This window comes from Tachyglossus aculeatus, chromosome X3, assembly GCF_015852505.1.
Source record: "Tachyglossus aculeatus isolate mTacAcu1 chromosome X3, mTacAcu1.pri, whole genome shotgun sequence".
NCBI lineage: Eukaryota > Metazoa > Chordata > Mammalia > Monotremata > Tachyglossidae > Tachyglossus > Tachyglossus aculeatus.
In genome coordinates this window covers 15526960-15541362 of record NC_052099.1, presented here as the reverse complement: position 1 = coordinate 15541362, position 14403 = coordinate 15526960, and the positions used below count along the sequence as shown (strand labels likewise).

Sequence of the window (14403 nt, the reverse complement as noted above, 5' to 3'; positions counted from 1 at the left end):
TCGTCAAAAATTCTGCATGTATCCCAGACAGAGATCAGGGCCGATTTTACATGTAACCCAACGTAAATCCCTCAGGGAGAACCAAGACCTGAGTAGGCACTAGATTCTTCTCTTGCTCAGCAGAAAGATGATTGGAGAACTCATTAAAACTTTTTTTCCTCGGAGACACTAAGATATACCCTCCTAAGGGGAGTTTTGGAACAAAGCAGCCAAAGATCAAAACTAGGAGTCCGGAAAATTCCTGTCCATAATGATAATGATAGTAGTTATTTGTGTTTGTTAAGGGCTCGCTGTGTCAAGCACTGTGTTAACTACTGGGATCGATATAAAACAATCATATTAGGCACAGTTCGTATACCACATGGGGCTCACAAATTATAGGGGAGGAAGAGCAGGTATTTAATCCCCCATTTTACAGATGAGGAAGCTAAAGTACAGAAAAGTTAAATGATTTGCCCAAGGTTGCACAGAAAACAAGTGGCAGAGACAGGATTAGTCTAGTGTTTAACATAAGTAGCATGGCCTGGTGAAAAGAGCATAGAGTAGGGAGTCAGAAAAGCCAGGTTTGAAACTCAATTCCACTATACGCCAGCTGTATCACCTTGGGCAAGTCACTTAAGCTCTCTGTGCCTCCATTCCATTCATCTGCAAAAATGGGGAAAAAATGCCTGCCCTCCCTCTGCCTTAGACTGTGACCCCCACATAGGACAGTATCCAAATTGATTGTCTTGTATTTAGCTTATGCTTAACCCGGTGTCTGGCACATTGTAATCACTGAATAAATGCAATAATTATTATAAGCCATATACAGTTACTACTTGCCAGAAAAAAATCCCACTCATCTTTTGTTTTACTCATACATGGTCAGGAAGAGAAGAGCCAGCCTGAGATAATGAAGAGAAATGAGGCTGAAGAAGAAAGGAGGGAGGAACAGAATCAGTTGTGTGACCTTCAGCAAGTCACATAACTTCTCTGTTCCTCTGTCTCTACCTGAGAAGACAGAGGAGGAGGAAGAGGAAGAGGAAGAGAAGAAGGAGGAGGAAGAGAAGGTTTAGGAAAAGGAGAAGAATAAGAAGAAGGAGAAGGAGAAGAAGAACATTAGTGGAAAGAGCATGGGCATGAGAATCAGAGGACTTGGGATCTAATACCAGCTCCCCCTCTTGTCTGTTGTGTAACCTTGAGAAAATCACTTAACTTTTCTTTCTGTATTTCAGTTCCTTCATCTGTCAAATGGGGATTGACAGTGAGTCCTATGCGCGATAGGGACTGTGTCCTACCTGAATGCCTTTTGTCTACTCCAGTGGTTAGTACAGTGCCTAGCACATAGTAAGCACTTAACAAATACCATTAAGAATTGCACATAAAGTGCTTACTACGTATTAAGCACTGGGGAAGATACAATACAATCAGATCAGACACAGCCTCTACCCCACACCGGGCTCACAATCCACAAGGGATGGAGAACAGATAGTTAATACATATTTTAAAGATAAGGAAATCACAAAACAGAGAAATAAAGTGACTTACCCAAGATCACAAAGCAGATAAGTGGACGAGGCAGGATTAGAACCTTGGTCTCCTAACTCTGAGTCCCATGCCCTTTCTAGTAGCATACACTGCCTCCCTAGCCCCCTTAGCTTAGAATCATTTGATCGACAACCCAAGCTCTTACTGACCAAATTGCCCCCCGCCCCTATTAAAGATACCGAGATGCCAATTTGCACGGTTGGATTTGTAGACTTCTCAAGACCCCTTCCAGTTCTATTACTGAAGAATCCTCTAGGCAGCATTGACCAGCACCTTGGGGACCAGAGATGCACCTAGGTGTGCATTTCTTTCCTAGCTCTTAGTACAGTGATTTGCACACAGTATGTGCTAAATAAACATAATCACCCGCTACTATTACTACCAATTTCTCGGAACAGCTGCTGGACTCCAGAACTTTCTGAACGGTTTCTCCCGGCCTCTCATCACGTCCCAATTCTTCAGGCTATAAATCATGGGGTTAAACATGGACGTGAGGATATTATACTGAACGAAGACCACCAAGTCCAGAGCCAGAGCGGTGGTTGCTGAAGAGGGCCTCATGTACTGGAAGAAAGTGGTCCCGTAGAACAGAAGGATGACTGTCAGGTGGGCGGAGCAGGTGGAGAGGGTTTTGCCATGGCCTCAGTAGGAGCGGATTTGTAAGAGTACAGAGATGATGTGAATGTAGGAGATGAGAGTTAGCAGGAAGGAGATGAGTCCCAGCGAAACCCTCAGGGAGAGGATACCCTTTTCACTGGCAAAGGTATCAGAGCACGAGTTCTGTAACAGTGGGGTCAACTCCAAATAACAGCTGAAGTGGAGATTCTGATGGGGCCTGCTGAAGTCTAAACGCAACACTGGGAGGGTGTTGACCACCGCATTGACTCCCCCCACCAGCCATTCTCCACGAACCAGCTGTACACAGAGCTAGATGGTCAAGCTGCCAGTGTAGCATAACAGTTGGCAGCTCGCCTGGTAACAGTCATATTCCAAGACGGGCAGCAGGTAGACCTCGACAATAGCTAAGAGGAAGAGGAAGAAGATCTGGGTAATGCACCCGGGGAAGGTGATGGACTTCTTGTCTGACAGGAAGTTCTCCAGCATTTTGAGGACTATGGAGGAAGCAGAGCCGATGTCTAAGACTTTTAACTCAGGAAAAAGTACAAGGGGGTGTGGAGGTGAGGGTCCATCTGGATCAGCAGTAGAGTCAACAGGTTCCCCACTAGAGCGATTCCCTAAATCATTAAGAAGATGAGGAAGAGGAAAGGTTGGATTTGAGAGTCATCAGACAGGCCCAGGAGGATGAACGCTGCCACAGCGGTGCCTTCGACTCATAACTTCCTCCTCTCATCGAGATGAAAGATTGACAAGGGGTTAAGGAAGAAGCATGCAATAGTGCCAATTACATACCACAGTACTATTATTATGTACCAACCTCTGTGCTATGCACCAGGGAAGATAACACACAATCAGATCAGAAACAGTCCCTGTCCCTCATGGGACTTCAAGTCTAAGGTGGAGAGAGAATGGATATTTAATCCCCATTGTCTGGATGAAAATACTGAGACACAGTTTCCTAGTGCAATTATAAAGTCACTCAGTTGATTTTTCCTTTCCAGATGCTATGGCCCCAACAGTAGTAATTCAGTAAATCCCATTTTCCAACTTACACCATAAAAAAGAAAATGACAACGAAGATGGTAATGGAGTCTTCTAATTAAGAACAGAAGCAGTATGACCTAATGAATAGAACACAAACCTGGAAGTCAGAAGGACCTGGGTACTAAGCCCAGCTCCACCACTTGTCTGCTGTGTGACGCTGGGCAAGTCATTCAACTTCTCCATACCTCAGTTATCTCATCTATAAGATGGGTATTAAGACTGTGAGCCCCATCTGGAATAGGGACTGTGTCCAACCCAATTCCTTGTATCTATCCCAGCACTTAGTACAGTGTTGGGCATATAGTAAGTGCTTAACAATTACCACAGTTACATTATTATAACGTGCATATCTTTATAATCAATTGCTTCCCCTACCTATAATTCATTTTAATGTCTGTCATCTCGCTGAAAGTTCCTTGAGGACAGGGAGAGTGTCTACTGACTCTATCATACTCTCTGAGTGCTTTGTACTGTGTTCCGCACAGAGTAAATGGTCAATAAATACTATTGGATTGATTGGTGTCTCATCCAACTCTTCCACTCTAGGATTGCAATTCCTTTCCTCCAAACAGTGAACAACTGGATTTCCCTCTCAGTTTAAGGCACATAGGTTCTGCAAAGCTAGAGTGTAAGTTCATTTGGACAGAGAGGGGGTCTTAGAACTCTGTTATGTGGTACACCCCCAAGTACTTAGTACAGTAATCCTTAAATAGCCATCAATAAATGCTATTGATTCGTGGGTTTGCAAATCCTTGGAATCACCATTCTTTCCAGAGAATTGCTGGAGAATTCCCCCACCTTCCGCATGGATTTGGCCTTACACGATAAAGGAGAAAAAGAAACAATAGCTCACCTGGTTTAGGCATGGACACAGATCCCAGATTTCATAAAGGTCATCTGTTTGATCCCCCTGTAGTCATAAACATGGACTTGAGACTGGAAAATCCGTGCATGTCTGATCTTGAAGATCAATTTTCCCCTTAGCTTTTAAGGAGTCTTGAAAGGAAGTCTTGTCTGTTGTGACTGCTGCTGTGTCTGCTGTGACCTTGGGCAAGTCCCTTAATTTCAATGTGCCTCAGATACCTCATCTGTGAAATAGGGATTAAAACTAGGAGCCCTATGTGGGACAGGGACTGTGACCTTGTCCAACCTGTTATACTGGTATCTACCCAAGGGCGTAGCAAAGTTTCTAGCACATAGTCAACGCTTAAAAATTACCATAAAATAGAAAGGGAGGGAATGGGTCATTATGCCATGCCCCAACTTCCTCCTTTATCCTTCGCTCTAAGCAAATATCAGGCTGGGAAGAAGAATATATCGAAGGCAAATGGAATAGTTTGGGAAAGAGGGTGGCACTTTCCTAAACATAAGAATGGATATCAAGAAGGGAAAACCATCCCAAAGTATTCTACAGCCACTGGAGGATATGGATGGTGGGATCCAGTCCTTGGTCATTGCTGATGGTCTTATATTTCATGTTAGGATTGGCAGGAGGATTGTGGGTACAATCCTAACCTATCAGAACTCTGGGACTTCTTTGACCCTTGTGCTAATGTCTTACCAGGTATTTCCCAAAAGCTCTTGCATTTTTAATGAGAATCTGGCCTGGGGCAGAAATCCTGAGAGCAAGACTCAGTGGGAGCTGGGAAAGGGTGCTATCGTCTGCTCCCAAGGAGGTGAGAGGGGGTGAAAGAGGGAAGAACCGCTAGGGAGGATCAGAAGAGTTCTCCTATGGGAATTAGAAGACCTAGATTTTCGACTCCACTCTGCAACCCCTCTGTGTCACTTTGATAATAATAATAATAATAATGATAATAATAATAATAATATTTGCTAAGGGCTTACTATGTGCCAGGCACTGTACTAAGCACTGGGGAGTATACAAGTAAATCAGGTTGGACACAGTCTCTATCCTACGTCTGGTCCACAGTCTTGATCCACATTTTACAGATGAAGTAACTGACACACAGAAAACTGAAGAAACTTACATAAGTTCACACAGCAGACAAGTGGTGAAGCCAAGATCAGAACCCATGATCTTCTGACTCCCAGGCATGTGCTCTATCTGCTACACTATACTGGCCTACCATTGCTGTAGGTAAACCATTGAATAACATGGATCTGCCCAGGGGATTAGATGTCATCTAGTACCTTCAACAAATCATCATCAGGATGCCTCAAAGAATCTCAGACTCACCTCATTTGCATACCACCCATTGATTTCCATACAACTCTTTTGCCCAAGCCTTCTGAGTGACAAGATTTGAGGCCATCAGATTTGCCATATCTCTGCTAAAGAATAATGCTCCATGATTTGCTCTAACAGGATACCAGTTTTTAAAAAGATGTAAACTGGCAAGCCAGGTTAAGTTATGTAAAGGCAGTTGGATGTTTTTGCCTTGAGACAGAGATAATGGCAATTTCACCTGTCAGTTCTGAAGCTAGAGAAGCAGTGTGGCCTAACAGAGAAAATATGGGCCTGGGAATCAGAAGAACCTGGGTTCTGATCCCGGCTCTGCCACGTGTCTGCTGTGTGACTTTGGGCAAATCACTTCACTTCTCTGTGCCTCAGTCACCTCATCTGTAAAGTGGGGGTTAAGGCTGTAAGCCTCATGAGGGACATGGACTGTGTCTGACCTGATTAGATTGTATCTATCCCAGTGCTTAGTACAGTACTTGGCACATCATAACTGCTTAACAAATACCATAAGAACGAAGAAAAAGAGATGGGATTAACATTTACCGCACAGTATCTAACCCCATTTGATCTTCTGAGGAGTTAATGCCTGGAAATGTTCTGATCTCTGATATAATCTATATATTTCCTGAGCAATGGAAGATTTTTATCCTATTATATTTGAGGCCAGTTGTCCCACTATTGAGAAAGGCATAATCAATCAATCATCAGGAGGTGGGATGGCCTAGTGGATAAAGCATGTGCCTGGGAGCCTGTTGATGTGGGTTCTAATCCCAGATCTGGCACTTGCCTGCTGCCTGGGACTGGAAATCAGGAGACCTAGATTTGAATCCCAACTCTGAATTGGACAGATTACATCATCTGTGAAATGGGGATGTCACCCTATATCTCACCTGGCCATTGTGAGGATCATCATTATCAATGGTATTTATTGAGCACTTACTGTGTACAAAGCACTGCACTAAGCACCTGGGAGAGCACAATACAACAGAGTTGGTAGACACGTTCCTTGCCCACGACGAGATTACAGTCCAGAAGGGCAGAAGGTTATTAATCAAGCGATCATATTTATTGAGCACTTATTGTATGCTGAACACTGTACTAACCACTCGGGAGAGTACAATGTGACAGAGTTGAAAGACACTTTCCCTGCTCACAAGCCTCTAGGCTGGCCCTTTTCAAGCCTAAGTTTCAACAATATAATCACACTAACATTTTGCATCAAATGTTTCATCATTTCCAGTTTTGAACTCAGCATCAGCTCATGGGGAAAAGTGTAATCCTTGAAAGATTCAGAAGAACTTTCTTATTACATCCTTCATCCTTGGGGGACATGCCTGAAGTCAGAACATCCCAAGAGGTTAATTACTGAAACTTTCTCCACCAGTTCTATTAAATAATGTCACAATTCAAGTAACTTTGCAAACACTCAGAGTAGATTTGAAAGCCAATTGGCCCAGTGCTTAGTGGTAGTTGTACTAGTAACAGTAATAGTAGTAGTGACTGATTATTTATCGAATGTACAATTGGTGAAATGCACTGTACTAAGCACCTGGGAAATTCCATATTTTTGTCACCAACCACCTCCCAGCCTTAATCTTCGCTAGGTCATCTGTACTTCCAGTGCTTAGTCTAGTGCTTTGCACATCATTTTAATGAATGTGGTAGTTGGGCAGCAGAGTGGCCAAGTGGGATAGAGCACGGGCCTGGGAGCCAGAGGGACCTGGGTTCTCATCCTGGCTCTGTCACCTGTTTGTTTTGTGACCTTGAACAAGTTGCTTCACTTCTTTGTGCCTCAGTTACCTCACCTGTAAAATTGGGATTAAGACTGTGAGCCTCATGTGGGATCAGGACTGTGACCAACCTGATAACGTTGTACCTATACCAGTGCTTAAAATAATGCCTGGCACCTAGTAAGGGCTTAACAAAGACTATAAAAGAACCACTCAATTTGTGTCAAACACTGTACACAAGATCATCAGTTTGGGCCCAGTCCCTCTCCCTTAAGGAGCTCACAGTCTAAAGGGGAGAGCGAACAAGTATTGAATGCCGATTTTATACGAGTAAACTTATATTCCTATTATATTCATTATAATATAATAACATATATTGATTATAATGAAGAGTGTTCGTAGTTATGTTTATATGTTCTCCACACATCCAACAGAATTTCCCATTACCCAAATACCAGTAGTCTCTCTCTTCCACTCCGGTGATGGAAATCAGCCAACAGTCCTGTATGCTCTCACATCCCCTGGGGTCATGTGGGCAGAACCAGTCCCTCTTTACTTGGGTACATCCAGAAGGGGAGAAGGGCTCCCACTGATTCCTGGACCCATCTCACCATCCCCACCTCTCTCCCAGGGGGACCACCAGCTTGCCATCCTGCATTATCCCTAATCCCACTAGGGCCATGGCTCACAGGGGCAGTTTGCCCACCGGGTGGCGTACCCTCAGCTTACGGTAATGGGCAGTACACTGACCGTATAGTACCTGAATGGCCTGCCATGCGACAGAGGCTAGATACAGGCGAGCCAGGCTGTGGGGCCACTGTGCTTGTCTTACTTCTTCCATTAGGGTGGTGAGATATAGTAGCAATCCTGAGTCTGAATGCATTCATCTGACGAGGTGATGTTTCGGACCCAATGGGCCAGCTCCCTTGTGAGTATGCCTGCCCATGTCTTCAGGGCTCCAGTTAACAGTGCCATTCTTTTCCACCCCTGGCATCCTGCAACATTCCAGTTCTATTTAGCTGCTGGATCTAGCTTTCATATTGGAGCTCTCGGCCTCTGACATCCCACAGGCCTTGTATGTCTGCTTGGTTCCAAACTCCCAGCATGCTGCCGACCCACCAAGTGATGTCTCTCCCCCATCGTCAGGGGGCCCTTGCCAGCTACTGGTTCCCTACCCTCCAAATCCATTGTCGCTGGAACTGGGCCAGGGCAGTGGAGCAGTTCAAGTGATGGATATCTCTATGCCATGGTTCCAACGACCTGGAGATTGCCTCAGTAGTCCATCAAGTGTGGGTGAACAGGCGAGCCCCTTCCAGGCTTCCCATAGGTATGCGGCCCTGGTCCCTGGGTATCTATTATCCATATAATTTGGTATTACTTCGACAACCAGCAGAGGCATGCCCGAGTTCCAGGAACCATCTGTGGCATTTTCCGAGTCCAGGGCGGGGAAGTTCAGGCAATAACCATATTGTGCCATGGAGGGGTGATCTGGTAGGGGCATCTCCCAGGCAGTGTGATGGGTGCTGCTAATGTTTCCTGATCCTCATGTCCGGCCAGCTTCTCGGTTATTGGGTTGAGGCACAGCCATTCTGCTTTTGTGCCCGTGTCATCAGTGATTTGCTATGATGTGGTGCCCACTGTGGTGACATTTGTGACACTTGTTTTTGACATCATGACCTTCACACTCCAATCATGAGAAGTATCCAGCACGCGGCCGAGCACCTGCACAGTGGTGTTGAATACCATCACAGTCTTCCACGTTCCATTGTATTCTACGGCTGCAATTACAGTGGCAGGTAACCATCGTCCTTTAGGGGTGGCATCCCAACACACATCAGTTCCACTGGTTAATGGTGCTGGAGTGGTGGTGTCACCTTCCAGCCGAGTAAGGGCCACAGAGTGTCATGTTGTATGGCCCATTCCTTGACCTCGTGCCCTGTAAAGTGTGTCCCCTGATCCGAATCTATGTAGGCCAGCAAGCTGTATCCAGCCCCCATCACCCGAAGCCCTTGTATAATAGCAACATGTATGGCTGCTGCCACCAGGTAAGCAAACACCACTCCCATATAAATATCCACAGCGGTGAGTGCATATCTCTTTCCCTGGCTTAGGGGCAGGGGCCCTGATGTATCCTAATGCCTCATGTATCCCCTGGATGGAGTTGGTGGGCCGTGCCTCCCACACTTGTGCAAGCACGTCTTCCTCCTCATTCCCAGAAGCTCCCTGGTGAGCTAGCACATGGTACACAGTGAGGGGGGCCACTTGGACTCTTATTATTCGGGTGATGTCACGCCACATCTCTTTTCCCAATACCTCACCCCGTGCTACCATAAACTCTTTGGCTTCCCACACCCCCAACGATACTGCTAGGTTTCTTTATATGGCCCACGAGTTGATTGCCAAGGCATCTACATCAGGGTGCGTGGATAGGAGCATCCATTCCACCCTGAGTTCAGCCCATTGGCTGGACTGACGGACCCCTTCTTCCCAGAGGATGGTATCCATGGCGGCAGTGGACTACAACCGCAGCCCACGTACTCGGGTTCCCTTTGGCTGACCCGTCAGTATACCATGTGACAGTTGGCAGCGTCCCTTCCACCTTCTCAACAGGCCAGTTCTCACAAACTGATGCCGAGGAGATCAAGGGAGGGGGTCCCGGGTCCTCAAATATCACCACTCCCAATATACACTCAGGTACTGCCATGATGAGTACCTGATAGGTGGCAGGGGCCATCTGGTCCACACCCAATCCGAACTTCCCTACAGCTGGTCTCTCCATTTGCTCAGGTCTGGGGACAGCAGTGCAGAAGGCACCACCAGGGGCTGAGTGAACGGACCTCCTTTTTTGTGCCCGTTGACACTTTAGGTGCTTCAGCTGTGGGTTTGCATCCCCCTGTGGTATACCTCTGGTCCTTAAGTAATTTTTTCCACAGGGCAAACAGCACAATGTTTGGCTGCTTATCTATCTTTTCTCGTTTGGTCCTGGCCACTATTAAATCTCTCCAAATTTGTGGTTGGAATACCTTCTGTATTGCTCCTTCCAGAGCAATGGGTTTTGTCAGGGACACCCCTGGAATCTTGCTAGGCATTGCAATCAGCCCCTCCAGATTCCCCAAAGTCAGTATAAGATCTATGACAGATTTGCCCATCTTTTCCTCAACCAGGGGCAGCAACACTCCTTGTATGTGGGGGAGCGCCGGTCTAAATGCCTACAACTAAAAATAGCAGCAATGCCTCTTATATACGAAGCCCCCTCGTACCAGTTAGCCCTCCTTGTATTCCCAGGATGTCTATCTGATTGGGACAGTTCCTGTTCCTCAACCTTGTAGTGTAGCAGTTCTGTGTCCTTGATGTGGGTTGCTCAGGCAGAAGGAGGGGGAGAATTCACAATTAGGGCACTCTTCCCACACTCCACCTCTTCGCCCCCTCCAAATGCCTAGAGCAACCTGGAGCTAGGGTGCCCCATAGTATTGGAAAGGGGGGCCTGTGCTGTGGGTTGCTCAGGTGGAGGAAGGCGGTGAATTCACAGATAGGGCACACTTCCTACACTCAGTTACCTCATTTGTGTAATGGAGATTAAGACTGTGAGCCCCACGTGGGACAACCTGATTACCGTACACCTACCCCAGCGCTAAGAACATTGTTTGGCACATAGTAAACTCTTAAAAAATACCATCATTATTATTAACAGGTACTGAATCCCCCTTTTACAGATGAGGCAATTGAGGCACAGAGAAGAGAAGGGACGTACCCAAGATCACACAGGAGGCATGTGGCAGAGCTGCGATTAGAAGCCAGGTCCTCTGACTCCCAGCCCTGTTCTCTTTCTAGGTGGCCATGCTGCTCCTCTGAGGGGCAATCAATCAATCACATTTATTGAGCAATTCCTGTATGCAGAGCAATGAACTGAGCACTTGGGAAAGTACAGTGTAACAATACAACAGACACATTTCCTGCCCACAATGAGCTTACACTTTAGAGTGGGAGGCAGACATTAATATAAATAAATAAATTGTGGATATGATAATAATAATAAGAAGAATAAAGATGGTATTTGTTAAGCACCTACTATGTGCCAGGCACTGTTCTAGGTGCTGCATAAATATAAGGCAATCGGGTTGGACAGGGACTCACAGTTTTCATCTCCATTTTCCAGATGAGGGAAGTGAGACCTAGAGAAATGTGAAGTGACTGGCCCAAAGTCAAACAGCAGACAAGTGGTGGAGCCGGGATTAGAACTCATGATCTTCTGACTCCCAGGCCTGTGCTTTATCCACTACACAATGCTGCTTCTCTGTGTACATAAGATATGTACATAAGTTCTGTGGTGCTGGGGGGTGGGGAGGGTGAATAAAAGGAGCAAGTCAGGGCAACGCAAAACAAGTGGAATTAGAGGAAATGAGGACTTAGGGACTGCGTCTTGGAGATTTGCCTCCAGTAAGTCTTTGAAGGAAGGTAGGGTAATTGTCTGTTATGCAAAGGGAGGGAGTTCCAGGACAGAGGCATGGTGTGAGCAAGACTGAACCAAACAAATGGTAGAGCTGGGATTTGAAACCAGCTCCTTCTGACTCCCGGGCCCATGCTCTATCCCCTAGGCCACAGGGCTTCTCAAACCTGATGAACTAAACAGATCTTTGAGTAGTGCAGACCCTCTCTTTCCCTTCAACTTACAGAAGCAGCGTGGCTCAGTGGAAAGGGCACGGGCTTTGGAGTCAGAGGTCATGAGTTCAAATCCCAGCTCCACCACTTAGCTGTGTGACTTTGGGCAAGTCACTTCACTTCTCTGGGCCTCAGTTACCTCATCTGTAAAATGGGGATTAAGACTGTGAGCCCCCTGTGGGACAACCCTAGCGCTCAGAACAGTGCTTGGCACATAGTAAGTCCTTAAGAAATGCCATTATTATCATTATCATTATTATTATTAATAATATCTGTAATGCAGACTTTCTCTTTCCCTTCATCTGTAATAAAGACTCTCTCTTTCCCTTCAACTGTACTTGGTCTTGCCTTTAAGGATATAGTGTTTGGTCCCTAACATTTAGAAACCTTCAGATGTCTTTTGAGAGCATCTCTCAGGGAATCCTTGACCTTCTCATTCCACAGGCTGTAGATGAAGGGGTTCAGCATGGGGGTCACAATGGTGTTGAGTACAGTGGCTACCTTGTTGAAGTCCAGGATGTGACCCTTCCTTGGCCAGATGTAGATGAAAATTGAGCTCCTACAGTAAAGGGAGACCACGGTGATGTGAGAGATGCAGGTGGCAAAGGCTTTTCGCCTCCCCTGGGTTAATGGGATACCAAGGATGGTGGCAAGAATGAAGGCGTAGGACATCACAGTTCACAGCAAAGAACCCAAGAGCAAGATCATGGAGGTGCCGAAGTCCACAAGCTCAGACAGGGTCGTGTCCACACATGCCAGCTTCAGCACTGGAGCGCTGTCACAGAAGAAGTGGTCGATGACATTGGGACCACAGAAGGGCAGCCCAGTGGTCATGACGGTGGGCACAAGGATGACCAGGAAGGTACCAACATAGCAACCAAGCAGCAGTTCTAGGCAGACCTGTCCAGTCATGACGGTGGAGTATCTCAGCGGGTTACAGATAATAATAATAATGATAGCATTTATTAAGTGCTTACTATGTGCAAAGCACTGTTCTCAGTGCTCGGGAGGTTACGAGGTGATCAGGTTGTCCCACAGGGCACGGTCTTAATCCCCATTCTACAGATGAGGTAACTGAGGCACAGAGAAGTTAAGTGACTTGCCCAAAGTCACATAGCTGGCAATTGGCAGAGCCAGGATTTGAACCCATGACCTCTGACTCCAAAGCCCGGGCTCTTTCCACTGAGCCACACTGCCACATAGCGGTCAAAGGACATGATGGCCAGGATGAAGAACTCTGTGGAGTCGAGATGGAAATAGAAGAAGGACTGAAAGAGGCAGCCTACCAAAGAGATGGCTTTGGTCTGTGAGAAGGTGTTGGACAGCATCTTGGGGACGACTGTGGAAGTGATGGTGATCTCCAGAAAGGACAGATTGGCCACGAAGAAGTACATGGGAGAATGCAGGTGAGGGTTCGTCCACACCAAGATCGTGATTAGGGAATTGCTAATCAGAGACCTCCCATACATTAGCAGGAACGCAACAAATAGAATGATCTCCATCTCCTTCCTGATTTGAAAGTCCAGCAGGATAAATTCAATGACAATACTCACGTTTCTACAATCCATACCTCAGAGCCACATTAGCTGCCAAAAACAGAAAGTAGATCTTGAGGTGAATGCTGGGGTTCAAAGAAAGATTAGAATTAAGAGGAACTGCAAAAGGGTTTCCTAATCCAGCTTCCTGACTTTTATTTTATTATTTTTTTTGGATTTGTCAAGTTCTTGCAATGGGCCAGGCATTGAACAAAGACCTGGGGTAAGATACAAGCTAATCACGTTGGACGCAGTCCCTGTCCACATGGGGCTCACAGTCTTAATCCCCATCTTACTGATGAGGGAACTGAGGCAGAAAGAAACTGACTCACCCAAGGTCACACAACAAACAAGTGGCAGGGCATTCTGACTCCAAGGCCCATGCTCTATCCACTAGGCCATGCTGCTTCTCTGTCATCCAGTGAATCAATCAATCAGTGGTATTTATTGAGCATTTACTCTGTGCAGAGCACTGTACTAAACACTTGGGAGAATACAATCCTAAAATCCTGCTCCTACAGACTTGTGTTTCCCAAGATCTATCATAATCATAATAGTAATAATAATAATAATAATAATAATAGTAATTGTACTTGTTAAGCACTTACCGAGTTCTGTTCTAAGAGCAGGGTTAGAAACAAGTTAATCAAGTTGGACACAGTCCATGTCCCACGTAGAGCTCACAGTCTTAATCCCCACTTTACAGATGAAGGAATTAAGGACTAGAGAAGTTAAGTGACTTGCTCAAGGTCACAGAGCAGAAATGTGATGGAGGTGGGATGAAAGCTCATGACCTCCTGACTTACAGGTCAGTGCTCTATCCACTGAGCGATACTGCTTCCCGTCATCTCACTGATTTCTGATTCACCCTTCCTATAGAGTTTCCCTCTTCCCTCCAACCCCACACCAGTTTATGGTTTGTAAGGAAGACAGAGGATCTACTAGCTTGCTGCTCTTAACTATATGAAAGACTATAAGATGGAGGATACTGACCAGCTGATCTCTCACTCTGCCAAAGCTAAGGTTTGAATTGCAGCACGAGGGATTTAGGTTAAACTTTAGAAATCATTTCCTGAGAGTGCAAAATATC

General features: G+C 45.9%; 1 protein-coding gene across 1 annotated transcript; it reads right to left on the bottom strand.

The window, feature by feature from the left end:
- Positions 1-12456: 12456 nt before the first annotated feature.
- LOC119948766 (olfactory receptor 6J1-like) lies at positions 12457-13346 on the bottom strand. The gene is made up of 2 exons (XM_038770264.1): positions 12972-13346; positions 12457-12678 (listed from the first exon to the last, which is right to left on the bottom strand). The coding sequence occupies exons 1-2, from the start codon at positions 13344-13346 to the stop codon at positions 12457-12459; spliced, it is 597 nt and encodes a 198-aa protein (XP_038626192.1).
- Between the last annotated feature and the right edge of the window lie 1057 nt (positions 13347-14403).

Bases quoted from the DNA above. Each gene is read 5' to 3' on its own strand.
- LOC119948766 (XM_038770264.1), bottom strand. From the start codon at position 13,346: ATGGATTGTAGAAACGTGAGTATTGTCATTGAATTTATCCTGCTGGAC. The intron at 12,679-12,971 runs GTGTGGCTCAGT...ATGACTGGACAG, and splicing joins CCTTTGACCGCTATGTGGCA to GTCTGCCTAGAACTGCTGCT.